Source organism: Pipistrellus hanaki, assembly GCF_964339955.1.
Source record: "Pipistrellus hanaki genome assembly, chromosome: 9".
Taxonomy (NCBI): domain Eukaryota; kingdom Metazoa; phylum Chordata; class Mammalia; order Chiroptera; family Vespertilionidae; genus Pipistrellus; species Pipistrellus hanaki.
Genome location: NC_140511.1, coordinates 65,594,434 through 65,617,208, shown reverse-complemented (window position 1 = coordinate 65,617,208; position 22,775 = coordinate 65,594,434). Strand labels below are relative to the sequence as shown.

The 22,775-nt window shown below is 36.2% G+C and overlaps 2 protein-coding genes across 2 annotated transcripts; both read left to right on the top strand.

Moving 5' to 3' along the window:
- Positions 1 to 305: 305 nt before the first annotated feature.
- LOC311627588 (uncharacterized protein) lies at positions 306 to 10,075 on the top strand (the record flags this gene model as incomplete). Its single annotated transcript, XM_084894093.1, has 4 exons — positions 306 to 334; positions 2,604 to 3,541; positions 5,122 to 5,128; positions 9,112 to 10,075. The coding sequence occupies 4 exons, from the start codon at positions 306 to 308 to the stop codon at positions 10,073 to 10,075; spliced, it is 1,938 nt and encodes a 645-aa protein (XP_084750219.1).
- Positions 10,076 to 14,988: 4,913 nt separating this feature from the next.
- Positions 14,989 to 21,361, top strand: LOC311627587 (olfactory receptor 5D14-like; the record flags this gene model as incomplete). The annotated part of the gene is made up of 2 exons (XM_084894092.1): positions 14,989 to 15,928; positions 20,421 to 21,361. The coding sequence occupies 2 exons, from the start codon at positions 14,989 to 14,991 to the stop codon at positions 21,359 to 21,361; spliced, it is 1,881 nt and encodes a 626-aa protein (XP_084750218.1).
- Positions 21,362 to 22,775: the final 1,414 nt, after the last annotated feature.

Sequence of the window (22,775 nt, the reverse complement as noted above, 5' to 3'; positions counted from 1 at the left end):
TGTGGTCTCCACGGCAATACTCCAATGATATTCTCCAGGGCTAACATCCCTAAGGTCTGGGTGGCATATAAGTGTCACACTGCTTGGTGCTAGGGTTCAGCTTTTTGATTTCCCTTTCTGTCTGTCATCTCTAAGTTTATTTACAAAAGATTAGAGGAAATAAAATTTCCTTTAAATATTACAACATACTGTAGACCCCTGTTAATATTTTCACAGGTTTGTTGCCATATATATATTTTTAAAAGTTGAATTCTCAGCAGGAACTTTCCTGGAATTCATTAATTTTAGCAAAGCAGCTTTAGCAAATGAATAAGTCAAATTCTTCTGCACTCAGGTGAGTTTATTCAATCTTAGTTTATTTCACTTTTGAAAGAAGTAATCTTTGCAGGAGGGAAACACGTGTGTGTGGCAATCTAACTGCCAGGATACCTACTTAGCCAACTGGAAGTGTTTGAATATTCACTGACCTACATCACTAGGAACGTTTCAGTTTTTGTTGATCACAATATTCTTATCCTTCTGTTTATAAGCATAAGGTTTAATTTTAATGACAAAGAAGAATTACATGTTGTGTTATTATCATTTGTAATTATATATATATATATATATAATTCCTCAAGATAATTCTCAGAAAAGGCAGATTTGAGGGTGAGATTCATATTTTATAATGCATGCTTTCTAAAATGCCTATAACAGTGTTGAGCACAGAGTACCTATAAAATGAGAAAGCCACTCCAGGTTAGATGTCCCTGGAAAGAAGGCAAAGAGGGTGCATAGCACTTTCAGTTAATGAGCATATTGACACTTCATGGGCCTAAATGAGGGACTGTGAACTTTGGCCCCAAGTCTGATAGTGTAAATACAGAGGGCAGGAGGTAGAATGAAAAGCTACACACGTGGAAAGATAATGTGGATAGGAATGAGATGAATATATATCAGAAATTATATTTATCTTTCTTTAAATTTATTGGGGGTGATATAGGTTAATAAAATTTTATAGGTTTCAAGTAAACAATTCTATGAAACATCATATGTATATTTCACTGTGTGCCCACCACCCAAAGTCAGATATTATGTCACCATTTATTTGATCCCCATTTACTCTTTATTACCCCTCAATCCCTCTCTTCTGTCTGAGTTTTTATTTATTTTTCTTGTTTGTTCATTTGTTGTTTTCAGTTTTATATTCCACATATGAGTGAAATTATATGGTTCTTAACTTTTTCTGACTTATGTTGCTTAGCATAATATTGTCAGGAACCATCCATATTGTTGCAAATGGCAGTATTAAATCTTTTCTTATGGCTGAGTAGTAGCCCATTGTATATATGCAACACGTCTTTATCCAATCATCTATAGAAGAACACTTTGGTATGTTTATCTTTGATGATGACTGTTTCCTTGTCAACCTTGAGATGTCCAGGCATTTTTACAACAACCATAGAGAATAAATATAGATTTTGTAAAAAGTGAGCAAAAATGTGCTCAGTTATGGATTCGCATTCAATGAGTTTTATGTGATGTTGAAAAATATATTCAGAAAATTATAATAAATGTGATGGAAGATCAAACCACAAGGATTAAATAAAAGAAATTTAAAGAAACAATTAAAGAAGGAAAGGTACAAGGAGATGTGAATGGTACGATTATATATGCCGGAAACCTTTCAGTGCTGCCTATGATCATGGAGGAGAAAGGTGTGAAAACTGAATGAAAACTATGGGGTATTTAATTTCAGCTCATAATAAGACCTAGAATTTTGTAGAATTCTACATGGAATGACTTTGCCTTTATGCTTAGTTCCATGTTAGGTTTAAGTCAGCAGTCAGGAAATGGTGTTGAGAATAATTGCTTATAATGACAGAAAAAGGCAGTTGAAGCATTTTGGAAGAGCATAAGACATTAAAAAAAATCCACTGTATCCTTTTCCCCTCTAAATGTCCTTATTTTATGCTACTTCAGGAAGATTAGGTTCCATGGGGTTTTTATGATAACTTGTTTTGTAGGACTCAAGATATATCTCTGTGCATTGTGAGTTTACAGAGTGATCCTGATTTAATAGGCAAGTCTAACTTCTTTAGTATTATTATAAGCTTTTATCCCAAAGGGAAATTTAGAAATAGCTCTAGCAACAACAGTGAGAAAAAAAGAAAAATTGTAATGATCATTTTGTTAAATCATTAATTTTCTTTTGAGTTCTAACTTCTCCTTGTTAAATTGCTTAGGCAGGGAAGAAATTATAGAAACTTATGATATGTATTTCCTCATATTCAGTTAAAAAGCTAGACTGATCCTTCTCATGATGCTAATTGTCTCTGAGGATACTGAGTCTGAGCATTTAAAATATAACAGAGAACTCTATTTTTGTTCTTCCTCTTTCAACTACCTTCCTTTATTATTTTACCTGCGCAAATGTCATATTCACTCTAGAACTGTGATATAATCAAATCTAGCTTCTAAAATAATATAGCAAATGAAAGCAAAGTATTTTCCAAAACATTTTATATATTCACTTACATCTCTCCACATTTGTTTATTTTAACCTGCCTTATCCAAATTTTGTTTCTCATTTCTCTGAGTCAACTTTCTTGTTTTGTCCACAGGAACCAAGAAAACCAGAGCGCTGACGTGATTTTCATCCTTTTGGGTTTCTCACAATATCCAGAACTCCGAGTGCCCCTGTTCTTATTATTCTTAGCCATCTACATGGTCACTGTGCTGGGGAACCTGGGCATGATCATGGTTATCAAGATCAATCCCAAACTCCACACCCCTATGTACTACTTTCTCAGCCATTTGTCTTTTGTTGATTTCTGTTACTCTACAGTCGTCACACCCAAACTATTAGAAAACTTGGTTGTGGAAGACAGAACCATCTCCTTCATAGGATGCATCACACAGTTCTTCTTTGCCTGCATGTTTGTGGTGACAGAAACATTCATGTTAGCGGTGATGGCCTATGACAGATTTGTGGCAGTGTGTAACCCTCTGCTCTACCCGGCAGTCATGTCTCACAAGCTTTGCTCCCTGTTAGTGGGTGCATCATATTCCTGGGGTATTGTGTGTTCCCTGACCCTTACCTACTTTCTATTGGAATTATCTTTCAGAGGAAATAATATCATAAATAACTTTGTCTGTGAGCATGCTGCCATCGTCTCTGTGTCTTGTTCTGACCCCTACATTAGCCAGAAGATCATTTTAGTTATCGCCACATTCAATGAAGTAAGCAGCCTGATGATCGTTCTTACGTCATATGTTTTCATCTTTATCACAGTCATGAAGATGCCTTCCACTGGGGGGCGCCACAAAGCCTTCTCCACATGTGCCTCCCACCTGACTGCCATCACCATCTTCCATGGGACCATTCTTTTTCTCTACTGTGTTCCTAACTCCAAAAATTCATGGCTCATGGTCAAGGTGGCCTCTGTCTTTTACACGGTGGTCATCCCCATGCTGAATCCACTGATATACAGCCTCAGGAACAGAGATGTAAAGGAGACAGTCAAGAAGTTATTCAACACCAAATTGTCCTGTGATAAATGTAAAGCTAGAATATTAGTTATTTCTTTTTTGAGAGTATTGTTAAGAGTTATTCCTTAGTAAATCAGTACATGAATCTATGGTAAGCTTGCAATCGATATTCCAACATCTGTTCACCCTAATATTTAGTAAAACAACTTTAACATGACAAATTATATTATGGACAAAAGCTCTGATTACTTAAACTAAGTTTTTAATTAAAAAATTGGAGTATAAAGTTTTCTGTGGTAGTATACATGACCAAGTGATTGTCCAGGTCAAATTTCAGTTCAATTTAAGCCATCTGAAGTATGGGATTTTTGAGGTGATGTGAGCATGACAGCCTATAATGTAGTAATTTTATAATTTATAGATTATTTTGGATGTTCAAAATGCACACTATATAATCTCTGACTAGGTATTTATTTTTCTGTTTCCTATATTATTTCTTTTACGTTTTCCTTTTGCTTTGGTGAACTTCAGTGTAATGTTGAACAAATAGTAAAACTGTGCATCTTTGACTTTCTGATGTCACAGAAAAGCATTGAATATTTTATATTTAAAATGTTGCTTGCTATGTGTTTGTGGAACCTTTTCCCCCTGATTGACAATTTTTCATTATTTATTTATTTATTTATTTATTTATTTATTTTTGGGTGAGTGTTAAACTAAGCTGCTTTTTCTTCATTTTAACTCTTGAACATTTTAATATGACACTTTACTTTTTTTGAATTTTCTGATAGCGAACCATTTTTTTTTCTGAGAAAATAAATTTAAATGTCATATAATAGAAATTCCTATTACTTGATTAATGTGTCAATATTTTATTTTGTTTTAAAATAATTTTTATTTTTAAAATACAATTGACATGATTATATTAGCTTTTGGTATACAACACACTGATTAAACATTATATAACTTGCTAAGTGATCGTCCTGATATATTTTGCACTCATCTGACACAATACATAGTTATTAGAATATTATTGACTATATTCCCTATGATGTACTTTACATCCCCATAACTATTCTGTAACAACTAATTTGTACTTCTTCATTCCTTCACCTTTCACCCATCTCCTCAACTTCCCTCCTTCTCTCTCATCTGGCCACCACCAAAATATTCTCTGCATCTATGAGTCTGTTTCTGTTTTGCTTATTTGTTTATTGTTTTAGATTCATATATATATATTCAAATATATATGTATATTCAAATATATATACATATATATATATATGTGTGTGTGTGTGTGTGTGTGTGTGTGTGGTGTGTGTGTGTGTGTGTGTTGACATTTTATTGTTCATATTTTTGATATATATTTTTCTTCTCCCTCTTAAAGTACACCATATACATATCATATAACACTGGTTTGGTGTTGAACTCCTTTAGCATTTTCTTGTCTGGGAAGCTCTTTTCAGTCCTGATTCTAAATGGTAGCTTTGCTGGGTATGGTAATCTTGGTTTTAGGTTTTTGATTTTATCACTTTTAATATTTCTTGCCAATCTCTTCTGGCATGCAAAGTTTCTGATGATGAATCATCTGACAGTCTTATGGAACCTCCTTTGTAGATTACTAACTTCTTTTCTCTTGCTGCTTTTAAGATTTTCTGTTAGTCTTTAACCTTTGCGTTTTAATTATGATGTGTCTTGGCTTGGTGTGGGCCTTTGAGTTCATCTTGAATGAGACTCTCTGTGCTTTCTGGTCTTGTATGTTTATTTTCTTCACTAGGTTAGGGAAGTTTACTATCATTATTTTTTTCAAATATGTTTAAAATTTCTTGCTCTCTCTGTTCTCCTTCTGGCATTCTCATGATGCAAATGTTGGTATACTTTTGGTATTATTCTAGATGCTTTTTATCCTAGTCTCATTTTTTAAGTCTTTTTATTTTTATTTTTGCTGTTCTGATTGGATGTTTTTTGCTTTCTTATATTAAAAATCACTGATCTGGTTCTTTACTCGATCTACTCTACTGTTGATTCATTGTCATTTATTTTAGTTAGTGTATCCTTCATTTCTGGCTGGCTATATATATATATATATATATATATATACTAATTGAGGTTTCATTAAGTTCATTGAGCATCTTTATAACCAGTGTTTTGACTTCTGCAATTAGAAGACTGTATATCTCAATTTTGTTTAGTTATTTTTTCTGGAGTTTTGTTCTATTATTTCATTTGACACATGTTTCTTTGTCTCCTCACTTTGGCAGCCTCCCTGTGTTTGTTTTTATGTATTAGGTAGAGCTTCTATCCCTCTCAGGTTAGGTAGAGTAGCCCAATGTAGTGGTTTTTAGGATCTAGTAGCAGTCTCCCTTCTCACACAAGCTGAGCATGTGAAGTACAGCCCTGTCCCATATAGGCTGTGCACACCCTCCTCTGCTGACTGGTAAACATAATTAAGTAAAATGGTGTTCCACTTTCTCTAGCTAATCTTATGAGACTACAGCTCTAGCTGACACCTAATTTGTACCCTATTGACTCTCTATGGGGTCCAGAAAGACCAGCCAAGTGGTGCCCAGACTGCTGCCCTAATATAGTGTGTTATAAAATATGTGTATTTTAAGCCACTGAGTAGATGGTAATTTGTCAGGTAGCATAAAACGATCATATACCAGGTAACAGAGAAAGTTGCTAGCTTTGAGTCACTCTGGTGCAGAAAGTGGGTCCAGAGCTGGTCCAGGGTGTAGAGGTGTCAGTGATGAGGAACAGATGCAGTGTGGAACTCAAGCCAATCCTATGGGGGAGTAACAATGCAGACCCACTAGGATTCTGGAGCGAGGCCATGCCATTATAACAAATAGTTCTATTCCCCATGACAAATAGCCTCTGTTGATCTCAGAGGAGAGAGGAATTGGGGGTGTGTTGTGGTGAGGAAGGGACTTGATAAAAGAAGGTGATGAGGTTAGCTGAAGAACATAATAACCCATAGACACAGACAATAATGTAGTGATGGCCAGAGAGAAGGCAGAGTGGGGGCTGGGTGGAGGTGGGCAAAAGGGGATGGGGATATTTGTAATAGTGTCAACAATAAAAATAAATCAAGAAAATAGCTTCTGTTGTGTTAGGGGTTTCTGGTAGAGAGTGTGGCAATGGTGAATTGGTTATCAAAATCCCAGGGAAAATTTATATGAGTCTAATTGGGAGGTATTTGGGCATAGTGAGACCAATGGATTGGTTGGTGCCCAGTAGCTTTAGAGAGCTAAACATGCTTCTAAAAATATTTTTCATTTATAAGATGGTATAGACACAAAGAGATTGTATTATTCAATTAGGTTAATATAAGCTTGAAAGGGTAGATTGCTCACATTAGTTTCAAAAAAGTAAATCAATGTTTCCAAGAACAATAATGATTATTTTATGTGTAATGAAAAAAGCCATAATAAAAGTTATACTATTTATACACACACACACACACACACACACATACACACAAACACATTATGAATATAAAGGATAGAAAAATCACACAGCAAATGTTAACAGCAATGAATAGTTGCATTTTAGGTTATTATTTATTTTTCCATTTGCAGTTTACTTTAGTGACCATATTTTCTACATCAATTTGTATATTTTATATAATTACATTTTTAAAATAATTGATAAGGTAGGCTTGGCTTGATGAAGCATCCTCTCCAGTGATTTAGAAGAAATTGCTTTCTTATAAAAAAGACATATGGGAGATCATTCAATCTAATTTGTGAGTTTGTGATATAAAAAATAAATAGTTCATTAAATATTCTCTAGAGTCAAAATCCCCAAGGTCATGGAAGTACACATAAGCTCTACATAAATTGTGGGAGTCAGATTCAGTTTTCAAATCAATTTCAATTTCTCTCTCTCTGTTTTTCTGGATATTAAGAAGGAAAAATGTTGCCATTGCAACATTTATTGTAAACTTCTCCCATATTTACCAACTTCTTTATATTTTATATAATTTTGAATTCTGAGTGGAACTTCCTTGGAGACTATTAATAGCAAAACCCAGAATCTTCAGGTGAGTTGGTTTCAGGCTCTGAGATCTATCTTGTGTTACCTCTCATTTATTTGGCATGAATAAAGAAGGCTGACTACAGGGGGATAACTAGGATAAAGCTTTAGGTAAAACTGAGCAGAGGAATTTAGATTTGATAAATTAGCTTCTAGGAAGAAATCAAAGTTTTCAGAGCAAAGTCTGTTATGATGATAATCACTGTAATCAAGGGAAGAAGAAATTGATCTTGATGCTCTCATAGAGCAGTCTGGCAGCAGGGAAGCTGGCTGGTACTCAGCTACCATAATTCACCCGAGTAATGATTGTAGTTTGCTAAGCCTCCCAAAGGCACCAAACTGGGGTTGAAAACAGGACAAGAAAGCCTCAGATAATATGGAGAAAGCAAAGGGGAAAACAGAGACAACCTGTTGAAGCAGAGTAACTGGTGAATTAAGACAATAGGGCCAAGCAGAGATCCAGGAAAGAGCTGAGCTAGACTTTGACATTTCAAATTGTACCGAGATACTCATTGCTGCCCACTTCTATACTTCATCTGTTTCTTAGATTAAAAAAATCAGGGTTTCAAAATAATACCAATTAGCCATAGCAGTAATGATAAAAATGGATGAGGATAGAGAAACCTACAGCTCCTGGATTCCATGATTACCAGCTTTTGTGCTCAGTATATTAATATCATTTCCTAACTTAATTTTTACACACCTATGAAATATCTATTACCATGTCAATATTATTGATAAAGAAGTTGAGACATAGACAATTCAAGTAATTCACCAAAGATCACACAGTAAATGACAAAGCCTGAAACTGAATTTAAATATACGTTTTTAAAACCATGCTTTTAAAATTATGCTGACCTGTCATTAGTTCCTCTTGCCTGCTGATTCCCTTTTCCTCATGTAGAAAATACAAGTTTTGGAATGTTGTCACAAGGGGCATAAAATTATGAAATAAAAAATAATAGGCATTTAAAAATTAATAAGGAATCTAGATCAGTATGTGGATAGCATCAATATTACAGTATGTGAGAAAAACATGTAATGTAGGAAAGAAAACAGATGTGTGAGGAAATAAGATGTCAAAGATGTAACTTCATTATTTTATCAGGTTGCTACTAAGACAATTATAGTTTCAGGATGGATTAATCAAGAGTTTGATAATATACAGGATTATATTCTTTCAATATCCATTATTTTTTCAGAGCTTGAAAATTCTGTGGTGACTCACAGATGCTACCTTTCTTGTGATTCTCAGGTTGGACATTATGGTTCAATTCATGGTCTGTGGGAGACAGAACCATCTCTTCATAGAGAACCATGTTCACCTCCAATGCTGTTTGGAGATGAAAATTAATATTGTTTATTTTGTTCTTTAGATTCCACATAGAAGTGAGACGATGTGATATTTATCTTCCTCTGACTGGCTTATTTGCTCAGCATAATAATGGGGGGAAAGAGGGAACATCTGTAATATTTTCAACAATAAAGATAAAGAAGAAGTTAATCTAGCTTAATGTTTTAGCACAGTGCCTGCCAAATGGTAACTGGTATATCAATGTACTGTCATCATTATCATTGTTGTTATTTTTATCACTGTTTCAGATGTTCTCCAGCAACAACCATGTTGTTAACGGAAGGAAATCGGAGTGCTGGAGCCACATTCACTCTCTTGGGCTTCTCAGATTTTCTGGGTCTCCAGGTGCCCCTGTTCCTTGTATTCCTGATCATCTACATGGTCACTGTGCTGGGCAACCTGGGCATGATCATGATCATCAGGACCAGTCCCCAACTCCACACCCCCATGTACTTTTTTCTCAGCCACTTGTCCTTTGTAGATTTCTGTTATTCCTCTACAATTACACCCAAGCTGCTGGAGAACTTGGTTGTGGAAGAGAGAACCATCTCTTTCCCAGAATGCATCATGCAGTTCTTCTTGGCTTGTTTGTTTGCGGTGGCAGAAACATTCATGTTGGCAGTGATGGCCTATGACCGATTTGTGGCAGTGTGTAGCCCTCTTCTGTACACGGTAGTCATGTCCCAAAAGCTCTGTGCATCACTAGTAGCTGGCCCCTACACCCTGGGTATAGTATTTTCTCTGACACTCACCTGTTTTCTGCAGGCATTATCCTTCTGTGGGTCTAACATCATAAATAATTTTTTCTGTGAGCACTCTGCCATTGTTTCTGTCTCCTGCTCTGATCCATACATCAGCGAAGTGCTTTGCTTTGCTATGGCCTTATTAAATGAGGTGAGCAGCCTGGTAATCATTCTCACTACTTATGTTTTCATCGTTGTTACTGTCATAAAAATGCCTTTAGCTAGTGGGCGCAAAAAAGCCTTCTCCACATGTGCCTCCCACCTGACCACCATCACCATTTTCCACGGGACTCTCCTGTTCCTTTATTGTGTACCCAACTCCAAAAACTCAAGGCTCATAATCAAAGTAGGTTCTGTGTTTTATACAGTGGTAATTCCCATGCTGAACCCTCTGATATACAGCCTCAGAAACAAAGTTGTGAAGGAGAGTGTCAGGAAGTTAATTTATCACTCAATAAAATTGTGTTGAAGATTTATATTTCCAAGAGGAATTTAATTTACTATATTGAGAATTGTTCAGTGCTTCTAGTAGAGATGATGATTTAAATTACTTAGTCCTGTGGTCGGCATAAACTCGTTAGTCAACAGAGAGGCAAACTGCAGTTTGTCGACCACTGACTTAGTCAATTCACCAGAATTTTAAATCTTTTGGAATAACCACTGATGTGATAATTTGATTTCTGTTCATTTCAGTGTGAATTATAAGTGATGTGACATAAGTGTTGTAGGTTGAATAATGTCCCCCCAAATATCCATGCCCATCCAGAAGTCCAGAATGTGACACTATTTGAGAAGAGGCTCTTTGAAGATGTAATTAAGATAAAGATTGAGACTCTCCGTGCTTCCTCGACTTGTGTCTATTTTCTTCACCAGGTTAGGGAAGTTTATTGTCACTATTTTTAAAAAATATGTTTTAAATTTCTTGCTCTTCTATTCTCCTTCTGGCATTCTTATGATGCAAAATGTTGGTACACTTGTTATAATTCTAGATGCTTTTTACGCTAGCCTCATTTTTTAAATCTTTTTTTCTTTTTCCTGTTCTGATTGGGTGTTTTTCACTTCCTTATATTAAAAATTAGTGATTTGGTACTTAACTCTATCTACTCTAATGTTGATCCATTGTCCTTTATTTCAGTTAATATATTCTTCATTTCTGGTTGGTATTTATTTATTTATTTTTATACTGTTGAGGTCTTTCTAAGTTCATTGGGCATCCTTAAAACCAGTGTTTTGAATTCTGCAATTAGAAGATTGCATGTCTCAATTTTGTTTAGTTATTCTTTCTGGAGTTTTGTTCTTTTCTTTCATTTGAGACACGTTTCTTTGTCTCCTCACTCTTGGCAGCCTCCCTGTGTTTGTTTTTATGTATTAGGTAGAGCTTCTATCCCTCTCAGGTTTGGTAGAGTAGCCTAATGTAGTAGTTCTATAGGATCCAGTAGCACAGTCTCCCTTATCACTCAAGCTGAGCATGTGAAGTACATCCCTGCTCCAAATAGGCTGTGCACACCCTCCTCTGCTGACTGGTAAACATAATTAAATAAAACAATGTTCTACTTTCTCTAGCTAATCTTCATATGAGATTACAAGTATAGCTGACACCTAATTTGTAACCTAATGACAACCTATGGAGTCCAGAAAGACCAGTTAAGTGATGCCCAGACTGCTGCCCTACAGAAAGTGTGATATAAAATATGTGTATTATCAATAGTTTAAGCCACTGAGTAGATGGTAATTTGTCAGGTAGCATAAAATGATCATATACCAGGTAACAGAGAAAGTTGCTAGCTTTGAGTCACTCTGGTACAGAAAGTGGGTCCATAGCTGGTCCAGGGTGTAGAGGTGTCAGTGATGAGAAACAGACACAGTGTGGAACTCAAGCCAATCCTATGGGGGGAGCAACAATGCAGACCCACTAGGATTCTGGAGCAAGGCCATGCCATTACAACAAATAGTTCTATTCCCCATGATAAATAGATTCTGTTGATCTCAGAGGAGAGAGGAATCATGGAGGGGGGAATGGAAAGGGAGTGTGATGAAAGAAGGTGATGAGTTTAGCTGAAGAACATAACCCATACACACAGACAGTAATGTGATGATGGCCAGAGAGAAGGCACAGTGGGGGCTGGGTGGAGGTGGTCAAAGGGGGGATGGGGATATTTATAATAGTGTAAACCATAAAAATAAATCAAGAAAATTGCTTCTGTTATGTTAGGGGTTTCTGTTAGAGTGTGTGGCAATGGTGAATTGGTTGTTAAAGGCACAGGGAGAATTTACATGAGCCTAATTGGGAGGTATTTGGGCATAGTGAGACCAATGGATTGTTTGGTAACCAGTAGCTTTAGAGAGCTAAACATGCTTCTAAAATATATATTTTTCATTTTAAAGATGTATAGACACAAAGAGATTATATTATTCCATTAGGTTAATATAAGTTTGAAAGGGTAGATTGTTCATATATGGAAGATAACACATTGGTTTCAAAAAATGTACATTAATGTTTCCAAGAACAATAATGATTATGTGAAATGAAAAAAGCATAATAAAAGTTATATTATTTATACACACACACACACACACACACACATTATGCATAGAATAGATAGAAAAATCACACAGGAAATGTTAACAGCAATGATCTCTGAATAGTTGCATTTTAGCTTATTTATTTTTTCCATTTGCAGTTTACTTTAGTGATCATATTTTCTACATCAATTTGTATATTTTATATAATTACATTTTAAAAATAATTGATAAGGTAGGCTTGGCTTGATGAAGCATCCTCTCCAGTGATTTAGAAGAAATTGCTTCCTTATAAAAAAGACATATGGGAGATCATTCAATCTAATTTGTAGTTTATGATAAAAAAAAAAACTTCATTAAAGATTCTCTAGGGTCAAAATCCCCAAGGTCATGGAAGTACACATAAGCCCTACATAAATTGTGGGAGTCAGATTCAGCTTCAATTTCAATTTCTCTTTCTCTCTTTGTTTTTCTGGACAATAAGAAGGAAAAATGTTGCTATTGCAACAATTAAAATTTATTTTAAACTTCTCCCATATTTACCAACTTCTTTATATTTTACATAATTTTGAGTTCTGAGTGGGAACTTCCTTGAAGACTGTTAATAGCAAAGACATTTTTCAGGTGAGTTGGTTTCAGGCTCTGAGATCTATCTTGTGTTACCTCTCATTTATTTGGCATGAATAAAGGCTGACTACAGGGGGATAGCTAGGATAAGGCTTTAGGTAAAACTGAGCAGAGGAATTTAGATTTGATAAATTAGCTTCTAGGAAGAAATCAAAGTTTTCAGAGCAAAGCCTGTTATGATGATAATCACTGTAATCAAGGGAAGAAGAAATTGATGCTGGATGTTCTCATAGTGCAGTCTGGCAGCAGGGAAGCTGGCTAGTACTCAGCTACCATAATTCACCTGAGTAATGATTGCAGTTTGCTAAGCCTCTCAAAGGCACCAAGCTGCAGTTGGAAACAGAGGACAAGAAAGAGTCACATAATGAGAAAGCAAAGGGGAAGACAGACAACTTGTTGAAGCAGAGTAACTGGTAAATTAAGACAGTAGGGCCAAGGGGAGATCCAGGAAAGAGCTGAGCTAGACTTTGACATTCCAGATTGTACCGAGATACTCATTGCTGCCCACTTCCATCCTTGATCTGATCCTTATATTAAAAAATATCAGGGTGTAAAAATAATACCAATTAGCCATAGCAGTAATAATAAAAAGGGGTGAGGATAGAGAAACCTACAGCTCCTGGATTCCATGATTACCAGCTTTTGTGCTCAGTATATTAATATCATTTCCAAACTTAATTTTTACACACCTATGAAATATCTATTACCATGTCAATATTATTGATAAAGAAGTTGAGGCATAGACAATTCAAGTAATTCACCAAAGATCACAGAGTAAATAAATTTAAATATACGTTTTCAAAACCATGCTTTGTAAATTATGCTTACCTGTCATTAGCTCTTCATGCCTGCTGATTCCCTTTTCCTCACGTAGGAAATACAAGTTTTGGAATGTTGTCACAAGGGGCATTTAGCTATGAAGGGTATAATAGTTTCTTTCTACCTTGACCTGGTTAGGCAAAACTAAAACGTCATCTTTGTTTATGAGATTCATACTAATTGTCTTATGTTCATCTGAACATTTCAGACATGTGCATGCTATTGGCTAATGGTAAAGGGAGGGGGGAATGGGAGATATCTGTAATACTGTCAATGATACAAATATATTTAAAAAGAAGGAAAACAAAAATTTGTTGCAGGATTAAATGAAATAACGTGATTTATCATGAGTCTTTAGTTGCAAAGGAAGGGAACCCAAAATAAACTGCAAAAGAAAACAAAAAAAAAATCGTTACATGATTAAGAATATTTCTGCAGTTATGAACTGCTGTGAATACAAGATGCTTTTGCTTTCTCAAAATCACATATGAGAATATAACAAAGATTGTATGACTCCAAATAAGATAATGACTTATGTAACTTTAATCAAGACAATACTTAGAGTGGCAGGAAATTTTGAGGGTGATTATGTAACCATTGGTAACTATTACCACATTCTCTAGCTTCCTCTAGAGAATATGAAAGGCTTGAGCAAAAATATATCTGAAGTTGCTCTCCAATTCAGAGATCCTATGAGCATTTAATGCTCTAATTTGCCCAATAAAATTATGAAATAAAACATAATAGACATTTAAAAGTTAATAAGGAATCTAGATCAGTATGTGGATAGCATCAATGACAGTAAGTGAGAAAAACACTTAATGTAGAAAACAGATGCTTGAGGGAACAACATGTCAAAACTATAACCTCATTATTTTATCAGGTTGCCACATTGTAGAGCACTAAGGCAATTATTATAGTTTCAGGATGGATTAATCAAGAGTTTGCTGATATACAGGATTATATTCCTTCAATATCCATTATTTTTTCAGAGCTTGAAAATTCTGTGGTGACTCACAGATGCTACCTTTCTTTGATCCTCAGGTTGGACATTATGGTTCAACTCATGGTCTGTGGGAGACAGAACCATCTCTAAATAGAGAACCATTTTCACCTCCAATGCTGTTTGGAGATGAAAATTAGTATAGTTTATTTTGTTATTTAGATTCCACATAGAAGTGAGACCATGCGATATTTATCTTCCTCTGACTGGCTTATTTTGCTCAGCATAATAATGGGGGGAAAGAGGGAACATCTGTAATACCTTTAACAATAAAGATAAAAAGGAAGTTAATCTACAATAGCTTAATGTTTTAGCATAGTGCCTGCCAAATGGTAACTGGTATATCAATGTACTGTCATCATTATCATTGTTGTTATTTTTATCACTGTTTCAGATGTTCTCCAGCAACAACCATGTTGTTAACTGAAGGAAATCGGAGTGCTGGAGCCACATTCACTCTCTTGGGCTTCTCAGATTTTCCGGGTCTCCAGGTGCCCCTGTTCCTGGTATTCCTGATCATCTACATGGTCACTGTGCTGGGCAACCTGGGTATGATCATGATCATCAGGACCAGTCCCCAACTCCACACCCCCATGTACTTTTTTCTCAGCCACTTGTCCTTTGTAGATTTCTGTTATTCCTCTACAATTACACCCAAGCTGCTGGAGAACTTGGTTGTGGAGGACAGAACCATCTCTTTCCCAGAATGCATCATGCAGTTCTCCTTGGCTTGTTTGTTTGCGGTGGCAGAAACATTCATGTTGGCAGTGATGGCCTATGACCGATTTGTGGCAGTGTGTAGCCCTCTTCTGTACACGGTAGTCATGTCCCAAAAGCTCTGTGCATCACTAGTAGCTGGCCCCTACATCTTAGGAATAGTATTTTCCCTGCCACTCACCTTTTTTCTTCAGGAATTATCCTTCTGTGGGTCTAATATCATAAACAATATTTTCTGTGAGCACTCTGCCATTGTTTCTGTCTCCTGCTCTGATCCCTATATCAGCGAAGTGCTTTGCTTTGCCATAGCCATATTAAATGAGGTGATCAGCCTTGTAATCATTCTCACTACTTATGTTTTTATCGTTGTCACTGTCATAAAAATGCCTTTAGCTAGTGGGCGCAAAAAAGCCTTCTCCACTTGTGCCTCCCACCTGACCACCATCACCATTTTTCATGGGACTTTCCTGTTCCTTTATTGTGTACCCAACTCCAAAAACTCAAGGCTCATAATCAAAGTAGGTTCTGTGTTTTATACGGTGGTAATTCCCATGCTGAACCCTCTGATATACAGCCTCAGAAACAAAGTTGTGAAGGAGAGTGTCAGGAAGTTAATTCATCACTCAAAACAATTGTGTTGAAGATTTATATTTCCAAGAGGAATTTGATTTACTATATTGAGAATTGTTCAGTGCTTCTAGTAGAGATGATGTTTTAAATCTCTTGCAATAACCACTTAGGTGATAATTTTAAAAATATATATTTTATTATATATTTTTTACAGAGAGGAAGAGAGAGGGACAGAGAGTCAGAAACATCGACAAGAGAGAAACATTGATCAGCCGCCTCCTGCACACCTCCTACTGGGGATGTATCCACAGCCGAGGTACATGTCCTTGACTGGAATAGAACCTGGGACCTTTCAGTCCGCAGGCCAACACTCTATCCACTGAGCCAACCAGTTAGGGTGATAATTTGATTTCTATTCATTTCAGTGTGAATTGTAAATGAAGTGACATAAATTTTGTAGGTTGAATAATGTCCTCCCAAATATCCTTGTCTATTCAGAAATTCAGAATGTAACACTATTTGAGAATAGGCTCTTTGAAGATGTAATTAAGGTAAAGATTGAGATGAAAGTATACTGGAATAGGGTGGGCCCAAATCCAAATAAGCATGCTCTTATTGAGAAAAGAGCCCAAGGAGACACACAAGGAGAAAGGCTTAGTGAAGATGGAAGCAGAGATTGGCATTTTGTTGCTACCAGCCAACGCACTCAGGAACTACCTGAATGCAAAGGATTATCTTCTTGCATATTGAAAGGGTGCATACCCTGCCAGCGCCTTGACTTCAGGCTTCTGGTCTCCAGAAGTATGAGAAAACAAATTTCCATTGTTTTACACAACCAACTTTGGGGCAATTCACTGTAGAAACTCTAGGAAATTTACTTAACAGTAAATATAAGACCATAAAATCCAAATTTCTCAACTCTAAGTAAATTATTTTTTAAATCATTCTTTAATTTCATTTAAGCAGTGGGAATGTTGAGATTATAGAGGAATTCTGAAATGTTGTACCTAGGAGTGTGAATATTGAAGACTAGCAATGAGAGCCTAGAGACATAATCTCTCAGATCTGGTCAACTTATTGGGGCTCTCTGCAGGGCCTCATGTACTTTTACTATAGTGTAGGAAGTGATGGTAAACATAATGACTCTGAATATCAAGTAATAATGTTGATTTTATAGAAATTTCTAGAAGTATTACCAAAAATGAGAACTATGTAGTTATTAATCTTGCAATCTGATGTATTAAACTTGATTTTGTAATTCTATTTGTTAACACAGAAGATATCACAATATGTTTCAGAAATAGTTTGCATAATCTTGATTTGTTCTTATAGGTTAACTTTTAATTAATTAATCATTTTACCTGCATGGCATATCTGTCAGACAAGTACAGCATTATTGCCACTGTTTTGATTGAAATGTCCTCTACATTGATGATTTATCTGCTGGCCTTAACCCAGTGTGTTGATTTTGAATAAAATTTTGACTTCACTTTATACTATAAAGATATACCACAAAGCCTTGTCTCGCATGTGTGAACAGGTAGGCAATTGTAAAACATAAGGTAAACACGTTTTATTTTTAATTTTCTTCAGTTTTAAACCAGGGTTTCCACATAACTTTATCATACTATCCATACTTAAGGGGATATATAATGCACAAAAGATGCATTCTTCTGTTCGCTCTTACCTCCCAAACCACATGCATTTCAAAGAAAAAAAAGAAAAGAAAAAAAAGTCATTCTCAACAGTGCTGATTTATAACCATTTCTTGGCTTTTGTAAGTCTCTGCTTTACACAGTTGCCACGGCCCAGAAGCTGTATGCCATCCTTCTGGCCAAATGCTTCACCTGGCCTCATTACATGGCTGCAATCATTTGGGAGCTCTTCTGGGTCTAAACTTCCATAATGATGTCACTGTTTTGTTAGGTGACACGGTGCTGGCTGTTGGCTGGGGTGCCTCAGTATTCTCCCATGAAGTCTCTATCTGCTAGCAGGATACCCTGGCTGCCTTTTGCAGCAACCTCTGCACCGTGTTTGGAGAGACTGGAAGTAGAAGCTATGAGGCACCTTGGTGCCTCTGCTCCAGAATCTATTTAACACTACTCCCAACACATTTTCTTGCTGAAACAAGTCACAATTCCAGTTTGCTGAACCAATCCCTGTGCTCCCTAGTGGAAGTATTTCTCCTCTAAGCGACTACAGCTTATGGTTCACCGTATGGAAGCAGAGATCTAGCTGGTGGATCATTATGGATTAACAGGTAGAAGAGCCAATCCCATTTCCACCTTCACCCATAAATTCTGGGTCCCATAAATTATTGGAAAAATAGCAGTTGTGTACTGGTTGCAGATTTAGAGCATATAACACATTTCGTAGGCCTTTACTCCATTCCTCTATTGCCAACATAGCTTGTCCCATAACTGAGGTTTGAAAGGCTGTTCCAATATTCCAGGCACACTGTTTGAATTACTGAATACTAGGAGAGTCGTTCTTCACCATGGTCTTTCAGGGACACCCTAGAATAGGTCTGTAATGTTACAGCTGTCCATTTTTGTAGAATCATCAAAAAATAAGGCCCCAATGCTTTCTTCCATAATCAGATTATCATTAAAAAAATTCCTCATGAGGATACATTATAAGTTCAATCTTTGAAGGACAAAGCAACAATAGCATTGATCATGGGCACCTGAACCACTCACTCATGTAAATTGCTTGTGTCTTCAGGAACAGGAATGCTATCGACTGCTGTGTATGCCTGATGTTATGGGCTGGTGGGATAGACAACACCCAGCTGAGGAAGTGTAGGTTGCACAGTAACGTGGTAGCCTATGGTCACTCATTTAGTCCCTATTAGGGCCCATTAAAAAGTCAGAAGCTGTTTCTACTATATGTCTAATCTGTAATTCACTATAGGGGCTTATCCAAAGTTCTGCACAATCCTTATCTGTGAATACACTTCAAGGACAATCATATTATCAGGCCATTTGTCTGAAATAACACAGAAGCTGGCATGGCAGACTAGACTTGTTGGCATTTGTCTTGTTTTGGGATTCACAACAAATGGATGATATTTTGAGTAACTTTGTAAATGAGTTGGAGTAACTTGCCTAAAATGGGTGTATGCTATCCACGAAATCAAAAGAGGCCTACTGAATTTTGGTGTAGAGGAAGCACAATTTGAGAAATAGGGATTTACCTTAGTTTTATGAATTCTACAGGGCATATGGTTGTGTGCAAACAAAGGCTGGTAGTTCATTTCAAGCAGCATTTTTTCTATGCAATTTCAAAGAAATTCTAGTCATTAAAAATGGCACAAGGGACTTGGCATTTGCCTTGATTATCTGTTTTGATGTTTGTGAGAAATAAGTTGCTAGGGATTCTCCAGGGTTTGAGTCCCCAGGGCTACAAGTTAGATGTAAGGGCCTTGATGCCTCCATTACACTTAGCTTATGAGAACAGGAGGTGGTGGCCTGTTCCTCTGTAGCAGGTAAGTTTATTCAGGTTTCTATGAAACAGTGAACATACTTTCCAAATGTGATGATAGGGTTTTCTTTTGATAGTAAGTCACTGGAAATGCTATCCAATCCTGAGTCTGATTACATTAAAGAAAGAAGTTAACACTCATGAAAATATTTGGTTTCAAGTCCATTGACAACCTTTTCACAAAAACAGAGTAAATATTCTACCTGGAAATCGATATATACTCATGGCCTCCTTTTATGCACTTTCTATTGGTATATAAATTTTCACAAGAAGGAGTATTAACTGGTTCTGAGAGAACTCTACATGATAAGTCTTGAGATCCTTACTAGATGTATCTATATAATGTCTGGTTTGTAGTAGAAGCTAACTCTTAGGGCCTACAAACTTAGGCTATAAATCCTAATAAAGTGTATATTATACTCAGAGGTCAAAAGGAGCCATTGTCCTCCTCAACCACTCAATAGCTAAGGTATTCAATGAAAGATGTAGCCTTTTCTAAACAAAAGGTGCTAAGTTGGGATTGATATTATTTTTTTCTAGATTTCTCTAATATTTACTTTATCCTTAGAATAGAAACATATTCTCTTGATTTTAGTTGATTTATGTTTACAGGCATAATACATAAATAGTATTATATATTCTTATATAATAGTATTACATAGTAGTATTATATATTCTTTTTTGAGGCAAACATTTCACTTTTTTCCCCACAGACTCACCATTTATGTGCAAACATTTTTATCAGCTGTGTGCATATTATGCTACTAGGTAGTGTGGGTGGTCATACTGTAATTTGTTAAGCATTTCTTATGGAAACACAAATTGCCATGGAAGTGCAAAGATGTTTTAGCGACTCAGCTTGGTTTGTTATACCTGTAGCAATAATCTGCATGGGACATGTTCTGTGTGGAATAAAGTAGGACCCAAAACCTTTATTTATTTATTTATTTATTTAATCATTTTCTTTGGTCTACCATAGAAATTCATGGTATGTTTGTTGCTTACTGCCATGTATTTTTTTTTTTTTGACAGAAACAACTCTCTTCCCCCATCCCTCTCTTCAAATGTTCTGCAGTGATGGCTGCAAGAAATAGGAGTGTGGACACAGTCTTTGTCCTCTTGGGTTTCACAGATTACCCAGAGCTCCAGATCCCCCTCTTCCTCGTATTTCTGATCATGTACATCATCACTGTGGTAGGCAACCTTGGAATGATCCTAATCATCAAGATTAACCCCAAATTTCACACCCCCATGTACTTTTTCCTTAGTCACCTTTCTTTTGTTGATTTTTGTTATTCTTCCATCGTTACTCCCAAACTGCTTGAGAACTTGGTCATGGCTGATAAAAGTATCTTCTATGCTAGCTGCATGTTGCAGTACTTCCTGTCCTGTACTGCTGTGGTGACTGAGTCCTTCTTGTTGGCAGTGATGGCCTATGACCGCTTTGTGGCCATCTGCAATCCTCTGCTCTATACAGTGGCCATGTCACTAAGGCTCTGTGCCTTGCTGGTGGCTGGGTCATATCTCTGGGGTATGTTTGGCCCCTTGGTACTCCTTTGCTATGCTCTCCAACTCAATTTTTTTGGATATAATGTAATTAACCACTTTTTCTGTGAATATACTGCTCTCATTGCCGTCTCGAGCTCTGATACACACATCCCCCACCTGCTGCTCTTTGGTTTTGCTACCTTCAATGAGGTGAGCACACTGCTGATTATCCTCACTTCATATGCTTTTATCTTTGTGACTGTACTGAAAATCCGTTCTGCCAGCGGGCGTCGCAAAGCCTTCTCCACTTGTGCCTCCCACCTGACAGCCATCACCATCTTCCATGGGACCATCCTTTCCCTCTACTGTGTGCCCAACTCCAAAAACTCTCGGCAAACGGTCAAAGTGGCCTCTGTCTTTTACACAGTGGTCAACCCCATGCTGAACCCTCTGATCTACAGCCTGAGGAATAGAGATGTGAAGGATGCCTTCTGGAAATTCATAGACACAAAAGTTTCATCCCACTGAACCAACCTCAAAGGGTGTTTTCAATCCCAATGAACAATAGGAGCTTATAACACCTCTAAGATAGCATATATTTGCATGAGGTTTTTATAGGTGGCTGTGATGTTAATATATTGTTGATTGGTTAGCTCAAATTCCTTGATGATGCCAGAAAAGTTAATTTTGGGATGGATTCCATTGGATTTTGATCTGTAAAACATTTGTTCCTTCAAATTCTATAAAAAACAACCACACAATAAAAATACTACAAAGCTGAGAGAATCATCTTTACTCAACTTAGAAAAGGCCTTTTTGCTTTGTTACTGCAAGTGACCATGGGTAACTTGCCTTTAAATGTACTTGTGTTGTGTGTCACTAAAGCACTGTGTCTTTGTTGGAGATACAGGTGGATATGCTTTTTGATAAAAGGGGTAATAAGCCTTTTCTGACACCTTTCTTCCTCTGAATTCTATGAATGGACAGTCAGCTTGTGTTGAGAAGTACATTGAGGCAAGGATTCTTAAACCTGTTGTGTGGATGATGACACAGAAGATCAAGAAACTAGTCTAGAAATGACTAAAATGATTGATTTAAGATAGGAACTTACTGTTTACTCCAAAACTAGTGCCCTTTTCACTATACCTTTTAAGCTATTGGTGTGAGAGGTCATGAAAATTAATTTTGTCATTTGGAATGGCAATTCCTAGAGTCACTTTAATACTTCTAGCTGTGCTTGGATATTATTTCTCAAAAGCCTGCATACCCAGCCTTATCATATCTGGGAATGATGTCTTAGCATTATCTAGTCTATGTATCAGAGTGAATGTAAATATCAGGAACTATTAAGGACTCATATTTCAAAATTTCTGTTCTACTGTTTTTATGAATGGTTAAACAAGCACAAATATCCAGTAACAAATACCTTAAAAATCAGAGCAAATTATAGCAGTAAGTCTGACCCTATAGAATTTAAAATAAATTATAGACATTATTATTAAAACAGTGTCATATTGAAACAAATAGATGGCCATGTGAGGAAAAGATAAAATTAGATATTGTCTTTATTTCACATGCCATTAGAACTCTAAGTACAGGTTTAACATTTAGATTACATAAATATACAAAATTTCTTGGCAAAAACAATAGAAAAACATTAAATTATAAAAAGCACTACCTATAGCACATAAAAGGTATAAAATTACACTGATAAAACTTCTGGTTCTGTCATCCCAAGTAATTTCTGAAGACCTGAATTATTTCATGGTAACTTTTAAATTAAAGAACACTGCAATAATACTCTACTAGTATTATTCCATTTTTTTTTTTTTAGTATTCTAAGGAATTCCAACTTAATTATATAAATACATCTTAAAGGACACCCATTGATACACCAAAATTGGCTTCCTTCTTTTTCTTTCTGCCATAGATATTGTTATCC